Source organism: Diadema antillarum, unplaced genomic scaffold, assembly GCF_040938485.1.
Source record: "Diadema antillarum isolate AM-2024a unplaced genomic scaffold, OU_Dant_1.0 scf00000167, whole genome shotgun sequence".
Classification (NCBI taxonomy): domain Eukaryota; kingdom Metazoa; phylum Echinodermata; class Echinoidea; order Diadematoida; family Diadematidae; genus Diadema; species Diadema antillarum.
The window spans coordinates 2201300-2221041 of record NW_027271056.1 but is presented as its reverse complement, the minus strand read 5'-3'; the positions used below and the strand labels follow the sequence as shown (position 1 = coordinate 2221041).

The following is a 19742-nucleotide window of genomic DNA, read 5'->3' as shown; positions in this document are numbered from 1 at the left end:
TTCAAGCTTCCAAGCACCTCCAAGGAGGAGATTCTACTTCTGGAAGACAAGTCGCTGGATGTGGTCTATAGGAAGAAGTTGGCAGTATTCCTGGGTGCCTTACGTAGGACGACTCACAGAATTACAGTGAACAGGATCCTCTGGAGAACCTTCAGCAACCAGTTTGCTACCCAGCTGAACTGGAACCTTTGGAGAAAGGCAACAAATTTTGAATCGGTTCTTTCACGCTTGTGAAAGTGGTTTGCAATGCACTAAATCAACCACCAGAAGCTATTAGAGATTCAGACTCAAACTATACATCCATATGGAACAAGAGCAGATGGAAATTGGACCATTCCATTCAAAAGTCCATATAAAAGTGATCTAAAGACCCAGGTCAGAAACAGTCAAGAAAAAAAAAATATAAAAGACAGTTCAGTGGTAGTTATAGTAAATATTTATTTGCCATCATAGATATGATAAAGATAATTTCAAGTCAGAAAGCTGTGTAGGGTGACAGCTAAAATCACATCCTAACCATTTAAGTCATGATTTTATATATATTTTATATGTACAAATTATCATTTACAGGAATGAAATTTGGACAGTCAAAATCACATCCTAAACACAAATCCTAAACACACAAGGTTTATGTAAACTAATTAAACAACCTGAGTGTATTGCTTGAGGGAAGAACATTTAGTATACATGGGTCTTTAAAATGAACAGGAATGCAACACGTAACTATTTGTCATTTTTTAACAGATAACCATTGAAAAAACGATTGTCAGGATGTTACGCCATCCATCCTTTGCTGTGTGTCAAAAGGACAGCTAGTCATGTGGAGCTGATTAACACCGTCATAACATTGACATTTCAGACATCAATGATAGCACTCCCAATATCATCAAGACATATTGACCGCTACGTACAAAAACCATGGAAATAATACCCCTTCATGACTAAATCATTCGTCTGTCCACTTCGCAACATTCCGACTTTTGGGTCTGCACAAATATGTGCTGCATGCTTCATTCAGAAAACTCTGTCACACTTAAGCATTCACCCCTACATATCTGGTAATCCTATAAATTGCCATTGTATCACAATGATCTTCCTGTGGTAAAGTTGCTTTGTCTCCTCTGATAGGTTGTGTGACTTATTAACACAATGTTGTTGTTGCTTTGTTTGATTTTTTTTTTTTTTGGGGGGGGGGGGAGGGGGATAAGGAATATTTCCAAAATTCTACAGAAATAGCTCAGCACATTAAGGGAAATTCCGTCCTGAAAGTAAAAATGAAAAATCAGATTTTCCCCAAAATTTTCACTGATGTGCTTATCTGATTTTTCTGTTTTCATACAAAGTAACATTCAGTGTAATATCAGGAAGGACTTTCCCTTTAAGAAGCAAAAACAGGGTTATTCCTACCATTCAAGCATAACATCCATGTCAGAGCCTACTTCATGAAGAATGCAAAGCAGGACACACACAATGCACAGGGACTACTATATATATGTGGTGATATGCAAGTAAAAATGTGATTATCATAATTTTTTTTTTTTTATCAACACTATGCTACTTTTGCTCTTTCTCAGTGATATGATGTGAATTATATTTCTCATGATTTACTACAGTATCTCACAAACCTCTGACACATGTGACATAGTTCTTCAGCTCCTTGTACAGCTTGTTTGCAGCAGCCTGTTGGTTGGTGAAATTCTGGACGTAGTGTTCAAACAACTCATCCCGCGTCTCGTCCGCTTTGCCAAGTTTCTGTAAAACCTATGTCAGAAAAGAAAGGAAGATCAGCAAACTTGAGTTAAAACATGCTGATCAGGACATTCTTTGCTACATTTGCACAGTATACATGTGGCAAATTTCACACTTGCAAACTCCATGGTACTAGAATTTTGCAACAGCTTATGGCAGACTTCAGGGAACCATAAATCACAGTGCAACAGCTGAGATATATTTCAAGCAAACAATGTGTCTTCGCTCAAAAAAAAAATCATATTAAAAAAATATTGAAACACTTAAATTTTCAAGTTTTCTTTTGCCAAAATACACACACACACACACACACACACAAAAGAAAAACATCGAAAACAAAAAACACATTATGCTTATAAATAACTTTTTTCTACATTGACTCATCTCGAAAATTATAACCTGTGAGTCATTTCCTAGTTCCTTATTTACAAAACTGACACTATATTCTAAAGAAATATACATTATAAGTTTCACTTTCAAAAGTGTTCGCTTATGATTGGGCTACTGTTCTACAAAGAATGTGAAATATGATATCATTACTTTATTCAGCAAATGCACTATAATTTCACATGCAAATACTAACAGATGGAGACAATGTACTTCCACCATGATAAAATCAGAATGTAGGTGGGATGAGGTATCATCAAAGAAATGATTTTCTTACAGCTCTTCCATTGTACTTTCTCTTTGTTTTGTCTATGTTGTTGTGAAATCAGGTTCCTTTCAAAATCAGACAAGTGCCACATACTGCATACACTCTTGGGGTGGTACAGTATGTACATATGACAGTTAAAGTACACTGTACATTGTTCTTCTCCATTCTCTTATTATATACCATACTGTATCCTTTTGACAAGTGACATGGTCTAAAGTGGAGAAGAGAAGTGGTTTTACTCAAGTTTCACTGTGTCGTTCTGGTTCATGAGCAATATAAGAGTAGGCCTGTAGTTAGACAAGAGACACAGCACAAGTGGGCAGTATCCTCCAATCCAAGCTATTTTTAAGTATAATCATACAGATTGAGTCACAAAGGCACATGACAAGTATAGTACCATAGAGACATTAGTTAGCATTGTGCTCGAAATTCTTTCCAGCATTAAAAGGTATCACATATCTCCACTGCAGCATATACTGTATTAGTGTCACAGATGGGATGTATTACAATGTAGTTTCAATATTGAAAGGGGAACAAAATCCAGTGCATTTACAATGTACTTCGTGTTTTTTTTTTCACATTTGGAGAGCGCCCCTCACCTATCAGATCCATTAATCTAAGTACATGTATTAGCTTTCATTAGCCAATAGCAAGAAATTACGCACCTTACATTTATGTGAATGCATTATGCAAAAACAGCATGGTACATGTAGATAAACGATGGCTGGCAGACTGTTATTGACAGTAACCTTGACATGAACCCATAAAGGATAAGAACCTACCAGACTGAGAGGAAATATCTAATTCATCCCTCACTGAATTCAAATTGGGGTAAATGACGGGTGCTGCTATTAAACCAGCATGTGTACCTCGAATGTGCCCAAGCAAGTCAATGGGACCAAGTACTGCTACTGTACACACATATTATACACGTAAGAGTACCAACCATCACTAACAATGAAAATGTGACTGGAAGAAGTTACAGTTGAACATTTCCTCAATCACTTACAATTGTGAATGAATTTGTGAACATTTCAAAACAGAAAATGATCATGTACATGTGTATCTCATTGTGACACACCTCCAGTGTAAACTGCAAATAGAGCCACAGAAAACTATTTACTCCAATCAATTGTTTCTGGTGGTCCTAACCAATGTAGAATTTATTATCTTATCACACAACCACAAATATGTTTACTTAAAACTTCAAAGTGTGAGAGATTTGGGAGGGGAAAAAAATTCATACAGCAAGCTATCTATTTGTGCAGATAAAACTGTAGCTATTAATTGTCTAGACAAGGGAAATGACACATAGATTTGTACAATAGCTTTTTAGTACACAATGTGAATGTCTGTGTCCAAAGTTCATAAAGTTGGACAAGAGGGAAGTCACCAACACTAAAAGATAAACTTGCTAGAGTTTCTAACAAAAAGGGGAAAAGCTACACTGTGTAGACTGACTGGATTTGTTCACATGTAGGGCCTAAGGAATGCAGAAGGTAGAGCCTACACAATATCAAGGTTCAGAGATGTACAGTGTAATTTTAAACAAAGGACATCAATCACTGCACCTCCTCAGTATGACATCAACTGCCAACAAGTTACAAGCCCTCAAACTGTAATCTTACAAGTGGAATTCAGTGTCCACATGAACCCAATGCTAAATGTAAATGTATTACAGTGCACTCCTGTTACAACGACCACGGTTATAACGAAGTAAATCTTCTGGTCCCAAAATTATCACCATTAAAGTCTATGGTACAAAATTCACTTATAATGAACACGGTTATAGCGAAATTTCCGTTATAACGAAGTCTTTTCCGTGCGCCACAGACAAAGAAAAACAAAAGAAATGTGCTCCGTTATCTAACGAAATGCGAATTGCTTTCGAAAATACGTAGCGGAACAAGCATTTATAGCGTCTCTGCATGGGTGAACGCTTGACACGACTGTGTGTTCGCTCCTTGTGTCACGCACAGTTTCTGAGGGGAACTTGCGTTTATTATTGTAATACAGTTGTCCCATCACATTTCACATACATGTAGCTTTCCAGTGTATCATGAGTATTCAGCAAACAGAATATGATATATGTACGTGGTTTATCAATTATTCCTTGTTTTCGTTATATATTGTATTTGTTCGGTTATAACGAAATTTCGTTATAACGAAAGAAAACTGCCGGTCCCGAGCATTTCGTTATAACGGGAGTGCACTGTACATCATATCATTTACAGCTGTAAAAAACCGAGTGGCTTGCACTGCACTTTCTTCACTCGTTATTCTCACTACACATCAGAAACCATCTCTTAGAATCATAATCTCCTAAAAATTCTCAGAAAAACAGATAACCATAAAATAAATCAGACATACTGAGGCTACATTCATCAAGCTAAAAGAATTAAAAAATAATCCCTTTAACTTCAGCATGCATTTCACAAACTTTACAGCAATGTCACACATCGTATCACCTTTCAAATTCAATTACAGTAATATTTCAAACCTGAATTACAAAACTACATATTTGGCAAATTGTAGAGATCATTTCTAGATAGGACACAAAGTTTCACAATTCATATACTATACACTCTGTCGAAGTTTTAAATGCTGGATTAGATTGACACATGATACTGGAGTATAAATGTATGATACTCTATCCTAATTTGTGACAGCAGGCTGACTTTGTGATGTACAATTATAGCTAATACCCACTTAATAATCCAACAAAGACATTCAGGACTGAAAATAATTACAAGATTTCTGATGTCAAATGTAGGCCTAAAAGAAATACCTACACTTACACTTACACTGTACACTAAATACTATGTACATGTACAAAGAAGATGGACAGGAAAATAAATGCATACCAACAACTGCATGTACAGTTGTACATTTTACACACTTGTATGTGTAGATGCAATAATGGGTCTAGTAACTGTTTTGCTAACGAGTGCTGGCACTGTGTACGCTTTACACAGTATTTGCCCAGAAAGAACTGATGACATACTAATTGAATAATCAGTGTAATTATCAACCGACTAGTACGCAGTGCTCTGTGGGAGTGCATTACAATTGTACATGTAACCTTGCATCAATATGCGCTTTTTGTCTGCTTTTGATACAATGTTAATGTCCTCCCCTTTATATGGAAAGGACATTTCAAAGGCAGTAATGAATGTGTAATGGAAAACTCTCATAGTGTCCCTGGACGTAAAACGCTTTTTCTCACAATGTATCATATGATACCCTCTGAAGTGTTGGCAGTTTAACCAACACAAAAATAAAAGTATTCCATCTTCACTTTCAGTTTTTCTCAAGCTCAAAGTAAACCGCAAAGTAAATTAACTTTCATGTTGTGGAGTATCTGTTTATACACATTGTACTAAGATAATAATGCAGCATTACAGAAGCAAGGATCGAGGCTTCGCCTTCTTCCTCTCTCTCTCTCTCTCTCTCTCCACATCCCTTTTTACCACATTTTCTGTTTCAATGCAGTGCACTCCCGTTTAACGAAATGCTCGGGACCGGCAGTTTTCTTTCATTATAACGAAATTTCGTTATAACCGAACAAATACTGTACATGTAAAACGAAAACAAGGAAATCACGCAGATATATATCATATTCTGTTTGCTGAATACTCATCATACACTGGAAAGCTATGTAAAATGGGATGGGATCATTGTATTACAATATTAAATGCAAGTTCCCCTCAGAAACTGTGCGTGACACAAGGAGCAAACACACAGTGATGTGAAGCATTCGCCCGTGCAGAGACGCTATAAATGCTTGTTCCGCTATGTATTTTCGAAAGCAATTTGCATTTCGTTGTAACGAAGCATATTTCTTTTGTTTTTCTTTGTCAGTGGCGCTCGGAAAAGACTTGGGAAAAGACTGTGTTCGTTATTTTAAGCGAATTTTGTACCATAGACTTTCATGGTGTTAATTTTGGGAATAGAAGTTTTAGTTCGTTACAAGGAAATTTCGTTATAACCGTGTTCGTTGTAACGGGAGTGCACTGTATAACCAGTACAATGCAGTTACAATTGTATTATGGCAAAATGTTAGCACATCATTCTACCTTGTGATGTTGCTCCAGATGTTATCAATCCACTATTCTGTCACATTCCTGTGATATGTTTTGATATTGAATATCATTATACAATTACATACTTGATAGCCATGTTCTGTTATGTCATAATGTCATATACTGCACGCATGCATTGTATATATTTTGTTCATTAATATTTTGTCACAATTTGCTTTCTTAAATTGTAGTACGCTCTGTTGGTGTCTGTTTAAACAGCTTTCTCTCAGAAAACAATCCTGACCATTCATGAGATCACTCTGAATTTATATGAATGTAAGTTGATAAAAATAACAACCAGTATTCAGCTTGTGAATAATACATGCTTTGTAAAATATCATTACCTCCAGCTGAACACATTTGAGTGACTTCAGTGACCTGTATGAAGTCATTTGGAGCAGACTTTGATATGAATTATCACATACATTTGTACATGTTGTATCCTGTTGCCAAAAAGTTGGTGCTACTTATATAAATTGCAATCTCTACAAGAATACACCTGAGTTACTACTGTACATGTAGGTGGCCTGCACAAAGATAATTCAAGAGAATATTGAATAAATCAGTCTAACAAAATTTGTAAGATTAGAATACATGCAAACATTTCTTGTTTAACAGTATAAAGTTTAGACAAATGCAGAGCTCTTTACTCAGAATATTCGAATCCAAAGATCTAAACTAAACACTATCCATAGTAATCATCACATTATCACTATCATTTACCACATCTTTTTATCTTGTTCCACTAATAGTGCTCATTATCATTAATGATTCGTGATAGAACCTACAAAGACCTGTACATGTAGAACAGGGGAAAAGCTTTGTGCTACTAGTACAAGATGTACACATTGTAAAACAATTATCCAAGCCAACATGCGAAAAAATTATACATTAGACATGTATTGAACGTGGAAGAACAGAACCATGATTTAAATTGCAATAAACTGTCAAAATTATGATTATTTCCCGTCAAGTGGTGAAATACTCCCTTGCAGGGCAAATGGCACTGATTACAATACCTTAGTGTACATGTACAATAATCCATCAACAATGCTAATGGAAACCACAACTCCATATCAAGCCCAAAGAGAAACTACTTGTCTGGCATTACAGTTCACTTTGATTCATCTTCAATATCTGTTATTACTCACAGGAAGTACTGGATCACATCAAACACAGCAGGGTTCTTTTACCTACCATATAAAAACCACAATTGTGTTGTTACAGATTTCTGTGACATCACTTGCTTTGTTTCAAGCTCACTCCTAACTCAGATACAACTGTACAGTGCATACCGGTATCTCTCTGAATGTTAGTCTGCATGCAGTGCCAAACAAATCTTACAGCAACCTGACAAGGAATAACACTGTGATATTAGTAAATTATTTCTAATACCACTTTCTGAATAGTTGTATGAGTCTAAACTACAGTAGAAACAAAAAAAGATTTTTATGTCATTTGAAATATTAACAATTTGATCCTAAGATTCATATTTACAATAATACTCGAAGGCAAACTCAAATTTATACAATATGCCTTAAAAGTTGAGATAATCAATAACAACAACACAATGTACTGAATAAACATGAGCTAAGAAGATAGCATTAAATCTGGACTGTCAAACCGGTGCTCTTATAATACCCACTGAGCTATGGAAAGCCCTACATACATTGTACAATTGTACATCTACAGCTGTAGTACCAGGGAGGTGGTAATATGGCATTCATCCCTAAATCCCTTTATTTTCATTGCTTGTATGGTCAGCAGCTATATTATAAACCTGACATAAACCAGAAGGAGAAATCAACTTTGGGATAAATGCGAATAATCACCAAAGTGATGAAGTTTTGTGTGAAAAATTCAAATTCAGTAATAAATGTGAAAATGAGCGAAGAAGATGGGATTCCACTGGGATTCACACCCGAGACCTCCACAATGCTAACTCTTACAATGTGCAATGTGTGTACTGAGTCAGCTATAGAAAGTTCTATAGAAAATGTTCTTCCCTGAAATTCCTTAATTTTCACCAGTTTCCCGATTTGCTTAAAAATTTGGAACTGCTACATCATGAAAAACAAAGAAGAAAAGACGTGACTGTGAGAAGTGCATCTTACAAGGTACCTGTTCCTTGATAAGGACAACATCTCAACCCCTCCCTATATTACTTCAAAAGTCATTTCCCTTGAGGTTTTGATTGAACATAAGATGACAGCATGCTATCTCATTGTTCTTTATTCCAGGAGTATTTCAGTTTTTTTACATGACTTCCTACTGCAGTCTTCATGGTGCTTTTATCATTAATTGTGATTAGTCCAGTGTACGACCCACATGAATGTAAAGTCACAAGCATGATATGCTTGAGGTAAGATAATGTTAGACTTGTTTCTGAACACATCCATCACTTTAATGATGTGTGGATACATTTGTATAATCATACACATTTTTTAAATCTTGTGGAAATTCAAGCATTTGGATCATGTTAATTAAGTTGTTGTTTGGTCTTGTTTCTGTTTTTTTTTTCAATAGCTGAACAGAATACAATTGATGTCGCATCAAGCAAAATGCATATAATTTCAAATGGCCTGTCCAATAATACAACAGGCTGGGATGATCAACAAGATGAATAGAAACATCAAAAAGAGATGGATATCAAACAATATAGCAATAGAATTCTAACAAATTTAATAACAAAATCATAAATCTCACGTACCTTCTTATACCACATTTCCGCATGAAACTTGGGAGATGGTGGTTGGGCAATTACCAGGTACTCTGGCTTTGTCAAACTGATTTAAACAAGAACTACAATTGTACATTACACGTGTAGGTACAGGGTAGTGGAGGAATTCTGTTTCATTACATGATTCAGATTTTTATGATCCCCTCTCTAAATTCCGTAAACTGAAATTCAATCTAATAGATTGTAGTCAGGGACCAACCCAAAATGGGATTGAAAGTTTCAATAGAATAAGATTGAATTCTACCTCTATTAAATTGAAAACTTCACTGTATTTCAATCTAAGGAATTTGTGAGTGGCAGGATTTAACTGTCAAGTTTAAAGACAGAGCACAGACATAATTTGTGGTTTATGTCAGCCTTGCGACGTACAAATGTGTAGCCATGAAACTACTCATTCAAACTTGTTGGCAAATTGGAAAGGCCCTGTGCAAGTTGCCTTAAAGCCTTTTTGATCACATATACAGTATAAAGCTACTAATGTACAAGGATGAATTAAAAAACAACAACAAACCTGTATCTACTTAGCAACTTTGTTGGAATGTTACAAAAACACACATAATGCACTTTCAGCACACGTCAACCGCACAGTTCATTCCTACTGTATGAAACGCACTGAAGTAAATTGACAGTATTTCAAATAATGTCTTCATCATGGCGCACTAGTGCAGCACTAAACATCCTTTTCACCTTCAATGCCTGGCATCTATTAGACAACCAGTGGAGGTAGATACGGGAAGTGTGAGCGAGGCAGTCTCACACAGGAAATCCATGTGGAAAACACGATTCTGGTTCCTACTGACAACAATCAGGACTACGCAGCCAAAACAGCACTCTCTGAATTTGAGCTGGTGTTCTAGAATGACATGGGACACACTACTGCCTGTCCATATGTCCATTATATGCATATTTCAAATGTACACAACTTTGTCGAGGGATACACATGTATGACATTTGGATACACATCGTATGTATGTACAAATGTAAAAGTGTAATAGCAAAAAAAAAAAAAAATGATAATAATAATAATTATAGTAATAACGGTGCTGAAAACTCTTTAGGAAATCCAATAGTGGCAAGCCAGTGGAGCGAAACTGAGTCAAAAAATAGTTGCCATAGTTGGACTGGCATCACTCCCTGTCTTCACATTTTCTCTAAAGAATATAATACTGCAAAAGTGGAAACTTTTGCGGTGTTGAAATTTTCGCACATTTTGCGCAACCAGAAACTAGTGCGAAAATAAAAGCACGCAAATATTTTTGCTGGCCATATGTTCCTGTGCATGTCTTGATCACGCAGAATCAAAAACACATGAAACTGTTTTTAACCGTCCAAGCGCGAAAAATTAGTCGCGCAAAAATATCCATTTTTACAGTATTATCATAACGGATATTTCATGATTAGAATACCACAACATTTTTCACTGAATCTGTCAATGTCATATACATTGTACATACATGTATGTAGTACAATACAGAACTTTGAAAGTTCTACCATACTGTCCATAACAACACAAGTCTATATGCTATCACACAGTTTTAACATTGAACTCACAGCTGTATTTACTAATAGGGAGCATTTCAGTCCCATGTTTGCAACCATCTTTCATGACAAGGAAGTCATCATAGGTGTTTGTTTGTTTTCACAGAAACAAGGAAAAGTAGAAATTACGCGGTGCGTAATATATGTCCCCGCCGGAAGTAGCATTTAGTAGCAAAATGTACAATATAGGTAAAAAGATGAAGGTCAAAGGTCAAAGAAGTCAAAGGTCAAAATTCTATGTAGAAGTTTTGAAGCCCTCGCCTAGTGCCATCACATAAAGCAAACGGAATCAAAATCGGGTTAGAAATGGCGAAGGAGTAGCATTTTGTAGCCAATGTACAATATAGGTAAAAAAATCAAGGTCAAAGAAGTCAAAGGTCAAAATTCTGTGTAGAAGTTTTGAAGCCCTCACCTAGTGCCATCACTTAAAGCAAACAGAATTGAAATCGGGTTACAAATGGCAAAGGAGTAGCATTTTGTAGCAAAATGTACAATATAGGTCAAAAATCAAGGTCAAAGGTCAAAGAAGTCAAAGGTCAAAATTCTGTGTAGAAGTTTTGAAGCCCTCACCTAGTGCCATCACATAAAGCAAACGGAATCAAAATCGGGTTAGAAATGGCGAAGGAGTAGCATTTTGTAGGCAATGTACAATATAGGTCAAAAATCAAGGTCAAAGGTCAAAGAAGTCAAAGGTCAAAATTCTGTGTAGAAGTTTTGAAGCCCTCACCTAGTGCCATCACTTAAAGCAAACGGAATTGAAATCGGGTTACAAATGGCAAAGGAGTAGCATTTTGTAGCAAAATGTACAATATAGGTCAAAAATCAAGGTCAAAGGTCAAAGAAGTCAAAGGTCAAAATTCTGTGTAGAAGTTTTGAAGCCCTCACCTAGTGCCATCACTTAAAGCAAACGGAATTGAAATCGGGTTACAAATGGCGAAGGAGTAGCATTTTGTAGCAAAATGTACAATATAGGTCAAAAATCAAGGTCAAAGGTCAAAGAAGTCAAAGGTCAAAATTCTGTGTAGAAGTTTTGAAGCCCTCACCTAGTGCCATCACTTAAAGCAAACGGAATTGAAATCGGGTTACAAATGGCGAAGGAGTAGCATTTTGTAGCAAAATGTACAATATAGGTCAAAAATCAAGGTCAAAGGTCAAAGAAGTCAAAGGTCAAAATTCTGTGTAGAAGTTTTGAAGCCCTCACCTAGTGCCATCATATAAAGCAAACGGAATCAAAATCGGGTAAGAAATGGCGAAGGAGTAGCATTTTGAAGCAAAATGTACAATATAGGTCAAAGGTCAAGGTCAAAGGTCACAATTGAAATTCTGTATAGAAGTTTCAAAGCTCCCATGTAGTGCTATCATATAAAGCAAACAGAATCAAAATCGGGTTAGAAATGGCGAAGGAGTAGCATTTTGAACATTTTGATCACACACGGACGCACACACGGACGGACACACGGACACACGGACGCACGGACGCACGGACGCACGGACGGACACACACACGTACGGAGCCCGTTTCATAGTCCCCTGCTCGAACTCGTTCGGCGGGGACAATTAATGATATGCACAATACCATTCTTAGCTGCTGTTACAAATGTATGTGACCAAGACGGCTAATAGGAATGTCATATTGAATAGTGTACCTGTGTATATGTACAGTGGACTCGACTTATATTGTAGAAGGGAAAGGTCAGGAGATAAACCTGTCTCATGTTTAAGTAATGTAAGGCTCACACACATAGGCAATGACCTGTAAAACTAGATGATGAATTATCTCCCCCCCCCCCCACAGTCACACACACAGACACATAAATGTATGCCACCATGTCCCACAAGATGTCACACAATTGTAAGAGTACGACCATGCAATTCTCCCTACCACTGCATATCAATGTAAACATTTTGTGTATCTACTGGGTATGTACAATGTATGCTGGCTGTATGCAACTTGCAAATGAATGAGGTGATCTTGCACACATACGCGCAACACATGGAGGTAAAGTGGGGTCACACTTTCAGTGTTCACTTGTGCACTTCCAGTCATGCATAGTTACTGTGCAGTAGGCACTGGCAGAGTGCAAATATGTGGTAATCACATCTAAATTTTTTTCCTTTTTATTAGGACTAAAACATTGTCACTTCGCAAAAAAAAATGAATTTTCAGAGCATAAAACCTGATATTTCTTTATCACAACACATAACTGCTGAGAAGATCTGTACAAACCTGTATGGTAATTTGGAGATAGATACAATGTATAGTGCTCCTAATGTTCAAATAGAGCTCATGCTGTGCACCACCACAGCGTTGTCAACACATTGTTAAGAGTGTATAGGTGTACAGTGAATAGTGCCACCGCCATTCGACTTTTTACAGTTACACTCTATACATCCTACATGCAATAGGGCGGATTGGCAGTCTTTTATCTAGAATACATACAATAAAGCTGAAATGGTCAGAACACTGAAAACTGCAATTATTCATCCAAATTTTATTATTCTTTAATGAGAGTAGTGACGTTTCAGGCGAAAATTAACCCAATTAAGCTGGTCATAGTTATGACTATGACTGATTATAGCGGTGAAAATAAGACATAAAAAAAGATTTCCTTATCAAATAGAATTTCATTGCACTTACAATGTAATACTTACTGAAGTGGTTTCCAATTACATTATCAGGGGAGCACTTTACTGGACCTGTCGATGCATACATTGCACACCTAAACAAATGCTGCCAATGTGGACAATGCTAACAACCTGACATGCTGTCAGAACCCATTGGCTTATTGACAGGATCTATTGTTGACTACATGTATAAGTTGCAATGTCTGGAAATATCAGCGATCAAAGAATTCCTCAAATCTCACAAGCTAGACTTAAAATGTCTGTACCATTTACAATGTAGGTACGAATGCAATATCACTCCAGTTTCCAGGGGGTACCCTTTGAGTATAGTGCTCTACAGAATGCAAACATTCCACTGCACTATTCTATTGTTCTCATGGCAACGGTACAGACTGTATGCTGACATTATAAAATGATATAAATTCAGAGCAAAGCAGATGTATTTTGCATTAATTTTTTTTTGCCTTCATATGTACATCTTTAGCTATAGAAACCCAGCTTGTGTGTGATTAAAATGTAATGATGTATTTTGTTCTACAAGCGATTGAATTTACAAGAAACATTCCCTTTAAATGTCTGTTCAATTATGTCCTCTCTCAGACTGAAACGGAAACCTCACCTAATAAGGGCAATACATTGTAAGTTCCATACACAAGTCACAGGCTGCACTGATGACTTATAAGATACTTTGGCATTGTAGCAAGTGACAGAGAGAATTCCCTAACAGTCTCTAGCAGTATTGGCACTTTCCTGGATTAAGTATGCCTGCAGTGTAATCTTCACAGAAGCTCCTATATCACAATAATTGGTGAAGTTCATAGTCTGGGGTATATACTTTTTCTAGCTTGTTTGGTATTTGGTGCTTAAATATGCATAACAGAGAAGTGGAAGTGGGATATATCTCACCAGCATTGTAAAGAAAAAAACTCCAGTTTGTGTCAGCTAAATACACTGTCTTTCAATTAAAACTTTGTTGCAATGTGGAATGTAAGCAGGGATCTATAAACTTGGAAAGATTGCTTCCTCACTGTGAGACAAAATGTCTGCCAATATTGGCAATATGCCAAGGTTCTCTTGATAAGCTGGCTGTATTGATTATCCCTGTCTTAACACAGACAAACTTTTTATCATGTAACACTGGGTATTGTTACACTGACTGTCCCCTCTTTTGCATCACAGTGCATTAAGCTTTACGAGTTCTGAGCACATTTATACTCGCACAGGCCTACAAACTTGTAGTAAAGCTACAACTGTATTCTTAAATTACATTTGTACAAGTCTTACTAAGTAAACCCATACTGAGGCCTACGGAAACTGGGAGGGAGAACAAAATAAGATATCGGAAAACTACTGCTGTAGACTGTGAAAGAAAACTGAGAAGTGTTTACATCTCAAGTGTAAACAAAACATACAAATCAAGACTGCTGTATATCATGTTGGCATAGAGAACCCAATAGGCTATTTCATAGAAACTCAGTGTAGTCATCATCAGTGCACTGAAGTCTGACATTTCGAGACAAGCTCCTCGGTTGATACATTAAGAATCTCTATCACTCTACCAGATCTGCTACATATAATCACACTGACAAGAAAGCCATTATGAGCATGAGCATGGGTATGGGCAAAATGTCAGTAAATGCAGAAATTGGAGTACATTATCTCCTGATTCTTAGATGACTCTGCATTCCACATCAATTCTATAATTTACAAAATCCTACTTTTTTGTGTTATATATATATATATGCAGAGTACTGGCTGTATTTTCATTTAAAATTTTGTCCGTATTAATGCGCTTAGAAACGTCAATATTGATAAACGCTAAAAGTGTTGTCTATTATTATCATTATTATTATTATTATCATTATTATATTTGTGTCATGTAATTAGTAAAAACAAATGTTGAAGACCCTCATCGAGGACTCCAAGGAGTCTAATGTGGTCTATCAAGCATGCAGCCCATAATTCGACCATAATGCCATCCAAAATTTGACTATCGGCTACGAGTACAAGTAAAACCTATGCCTTTGCGCGCAATTGAATTTTGGCTGTTTTTTCACATTTAGTTTGTTGATAGATCTCTAACATAAGCTCTAGACCCCCTTATTACTACCATTTTAGGTCTAGATCAAGCCTACATTTTCAGCATAGTGTATTGACTGAAAATACCAGGACAGATCCGATACAATGCCCCAGATGGCAAGATTACCTTCAATCATTAAAAAATGCACACAGAAGATACTTGAACTAGACATGTCTAACGTTGACATAAATATTCACAAATGAATGACAAGCATCTTAAAAACTAAAACTAGAAAAGCACTGAGAGCGCAGACCTCCGCCAAGCAGCTACTTTCCACAGATGATTTAGTCCTTCCGAAAGAGATTTTTCTCCTCTCTAGAGTCTACCACTGGGGAAAAGCTCTTTGGGCTCTTCCATAGAGATGGGTGATTTCCACCCATAGGTATACATGCTGAAAAATCACCCGATTTCCCAATATAGAAGCCTTTGTTACCTCATAAACCCTCAGCTGCGCAGCGCGCCTCGCCCTAGCAGAAACTAGAGCACGCACCATGGCACGCACTTTTGTGCGCGTTTGAAAACCTCAAAAATGCGCAGCTTGAACTCCCAAATTCATTGACCCTACCTGTCAAAATATCAAAAATCCCTCATTAATTCCCCAAAAATTCTCGGATCACTACCAAAATTTATTCGTTCGTTACTTAAGTCGTTTTCAACCTTTCCTGCAAGTTTCATCCCAATCCAGTAATCACTTTTTTGAGTTATTTTGCACACGGACAAACTAACGAACAAACCAATGGTACCGGTAACGAAAACATAACCTCCTCCCTTGGTGGAGGTAACTAGAGAAGCACTCTGAGAGCACAGACCTCCACCAAGCAGCTAGCTTATTTCAACCACTGATCTAGTTCTTCAAAAAGAGATCAGTGATTTCCATCAATACGTATGCACCCTGAAAATTGCCCGGTTTCCAAATACAGAGACCACTAACGTCAATTACCGTATAGGACCTAGTCGCCACTTGTGTGTATTTCCTATGCACTCCCGGGTTGGCGAACTAACGATAGGCACTGAATTAGTTCGCCACCCATAGCGCGCCACATATCATTAGTGCATGTGTTATACACACACTTCAATGTAGGATGCATTGTGCATCATCGCGTTTGAAAAACTGTGTTAATCTGCCATCTGAAATCCATTCGAAATAAAAAACGTTCTCGCATTAAAAATGGTTATGTCACCTGTTACATATGCATGATAAAATACATTTGGATTACAATTATTTGTGTTTTTATGGAGGAAAAAGGTGAATTAGGAATGTCTTTTGAGAGTGATTAAAATCTGTTGCCCCAGCTGATCTCCGAGTCCGATTGCGGCGCGCGTTGCTGTCTGGCGACTTAATGGTAATGGATATTAGGAGCCTCTTAATACGTCATCAATTTGCATCTGCGCGGCTTGCCTTGCCCTAGACCTAGATTTTCTAGTAGGCCTAGCAAACCTTCCTAGACAACTCTACATTATACTGGAGCACATACAAGTGTACTTTAGTGCGCATTGATATGCAAACCTCAAAAAATGTGCAGCTTGACTCCCAAGATCATTGACCCTACCTGGCAAAATATCGAGAATCCTCCATAAAATTCAAAAAAATTTCATTATTTACTAAATCTGTTCCTTATTGTATCATTCTCAACCTTTCCGGCACGTTTCATCCAGATTCGTTCACAACTTTTTGAGTTATTTTGCACACAGACAAACAAACAAATAAGCAAACCAACCAAACAACAAACAAACAAACAAACAAACGCCGATGAAAGCCACATATTCTCCTGCCTTGGTTGGCGAAGGTACAGTACAGTATAAAGACGAGTCAGTAGTGGAATTAAGGTGCGACTGTCAAACTTGAAGTTGATGGAACCTGCCTGCACGATCATTCATCAAACACGGGATTGTGTACATCTATCTCCACAACAGGGATAACAAATCAGACGGTCTGAATGGTCAGTGTAATCCGATCCCTTCAGCAATTTTACGCGATGATATTGATTTCCCTAGAATCTCTCCACCAATCACATGCTTGGAGATGATTCCCAAGATTTCTTCAAGTTCACCAATAATTTTTGTACGCAGTACATACCTTCTCCTTGGTTCTTGTAAGATTTTTTTGGAAGATGCTCGATTTTCTGGTCTGCTTTATCTCCGCCATTTTGCACTGTCTATGTGATGACCAAATTGCTGCGGTGCGGGCGCGTACGCGATCGCCATACGTGCTGCCCATTGTTGTAGCACGAAAGGTACTTCGGTACAGAGACGATAACTGCTGGGAATCAAGCAAGGAGGAAAGAGAACAGAGACGATCTACAGCCGTAACTCTCCCGTTGCGAAACCGCAATGAGATTGTATTGGTTTCGCGGATTCGTTATCGTTTAGGAGATGCGGACAGTCTCATATTTTGTGGGCGGGGCTTTCATCCACAAAGTGCACCAAGGAGGGGGGTAACGAAAAGGGTAACAGGGGTAAGGTCATGCTTCTCGGCAGCTGAAATGGCTTGCAGCGACCAACATAATGTGAACATCGATACTAAAGCCCAGATTAACAGTTTCCGGCGAAAAGGATAAATGGGAACGGCCAGTTGTTCGCGCCTATCGACTTTTGAATCATCTGTGATAAAGTGCGGCCTTTTAACTATGTATCACCAAAGATAGCTATCCTCGTGTCCTTGTTTTCCGGCGATGAACATCAAAGCGATGAAGAACAATTTTGCATTTTAGTGTTATCAGATTTAGATGATAATGTACAATTATGTAATTAGTGGGGGTCTTTTTATATCAGTGTAGCTCTTATGTTTATAATTGTCATGATTATGATTATGTATAGCAACTACTACTGCTGATGGTAATGTTCGGGATTGTTTCTTCTTCTTATCATTATTACCATCATTACTGTTATTACTGTTATCACTATTACCATCTTCATCATCATCACCATCATCATCATCATCATCATCACCAATGTGCAACTTAATTATATTTGCAGCTTTCTTGATGTTCTCACCTTTCATACCGCTTCTGAACTTATTCCATACGATAACATCGGATGTTGGTACAAACTTCCGATGCATGCAAATCGTCATTTCATGTTAGGAAAGCCGTACACACACACACACACACACACACACACACACACACACTCATCCACACACAAGGAATATTGTTGCTATCACAATACAACGACAAGTCGTGATGCTTCAGACCGAACTTGAAATATTTGCTATCACGACATTAGATAAATGAAGTTGGGAGTATATAGCATTAAGCATTCAAAGGTTTCCTATAGATATAACATCAAAATTTGGAACGGAGTTCATCATTGCAATTTCGTCTGGTGTGTAGGCCTATCGGGATGAGTTTAAAAAAAACACTTCATGTGAACAAAAAAATAACTGACGAAGACTTGTAATACCTTTGCTGACCGTCATTATGTAAGTACATACTTTTTAACCCACGACATCATAATCTTATATAATGTCATCTATGAAACATTATTTTGTAAGTTGCTAAATATCCAACAAATGATATGATGCATATCCGGCACAATATCTTCTGAGTATGATGAGGACAAAGCGCAATATTTGATTATGACGACCGGACTGGGTATTAATCATTACAGAATTAAAATCTTCAAAACTTCCATTTTGACTCGAAGAATAAGGTATGCCAAGGCAATCAAAGGCGTCGAAAGAACCAGAGAGTGAGCGCCAGCTACGACGGGCTTTCCGCTTTGTGCCTATTCGACGGCAGCACTGTATTGGTGATGGGGGACTTTACAAGGGGAGATCAAGGACTTTGAATCGTGTCTGACGCTTACTAGTATACTCCCAAACAGGGTGCATTACCAACATTGCGCCCGCCCCCCCCCCCTCCTTCGCGCTGGAGTATGAATGAATGGACATATCTTACATGCAAAGCTGGGGAAATAATGATGGACGCTCCTCTGAAAAAGCATTACAAAGTGAAGAGACTATACCCTGGACAACATAAGACCATAATCTTTTATCGTTGTCAATAAATCGTTAATAATAAATTTATCAATATCACCATTAATAGAATTAAGACCATATCGTCATTGTTGCTGCTATTATAGGCCCCATCATTTCTCACATTATGGCCATAGGTCAACTCTCATGTATACAGACCTTGTGTTTATACCAAGACAAACTTTTGTACACTTGGGTAAAGTTTCACCTAATTTATGTTTTGTATAATTTTCATATTGTATAATTATACTTTTTGTGCTATTTGTGAGAAATATGAAAATAAATTGAAATTGAAG

At 37.3% G+C, this 19742-nt stretch overlaps 1 protein-coding gene across 1 annotated transcript in view; it reads right to left on the bottom strand.

The window, feature by feature from the left end:
- LOC139722571 (myc box-dependent-interacting protein 1-like) overlaps positions 1 to 17688 on the bottom strand; it is a 59494-nt gene extending 41806 nt beyond the window's left edge. The window contains exons 1-2 of the mRNA XM_071633862.1: positions 17548 to 17688; positions 1626 to 1761 (exon numbers count right to left, since the gene is read on the bottom strand). Of these exons, the coding sequence (XP_071489963.1) occupies positions 1626 to 1761; positions 17548 to 17688 (277 nt within the window). The remainder of the gene's footprint in view (positions 1 to 1625; positions 1762 to 17547) is intronic.
- Positions 17689 to 19742: the final 2054 nt, after the last annotated feature.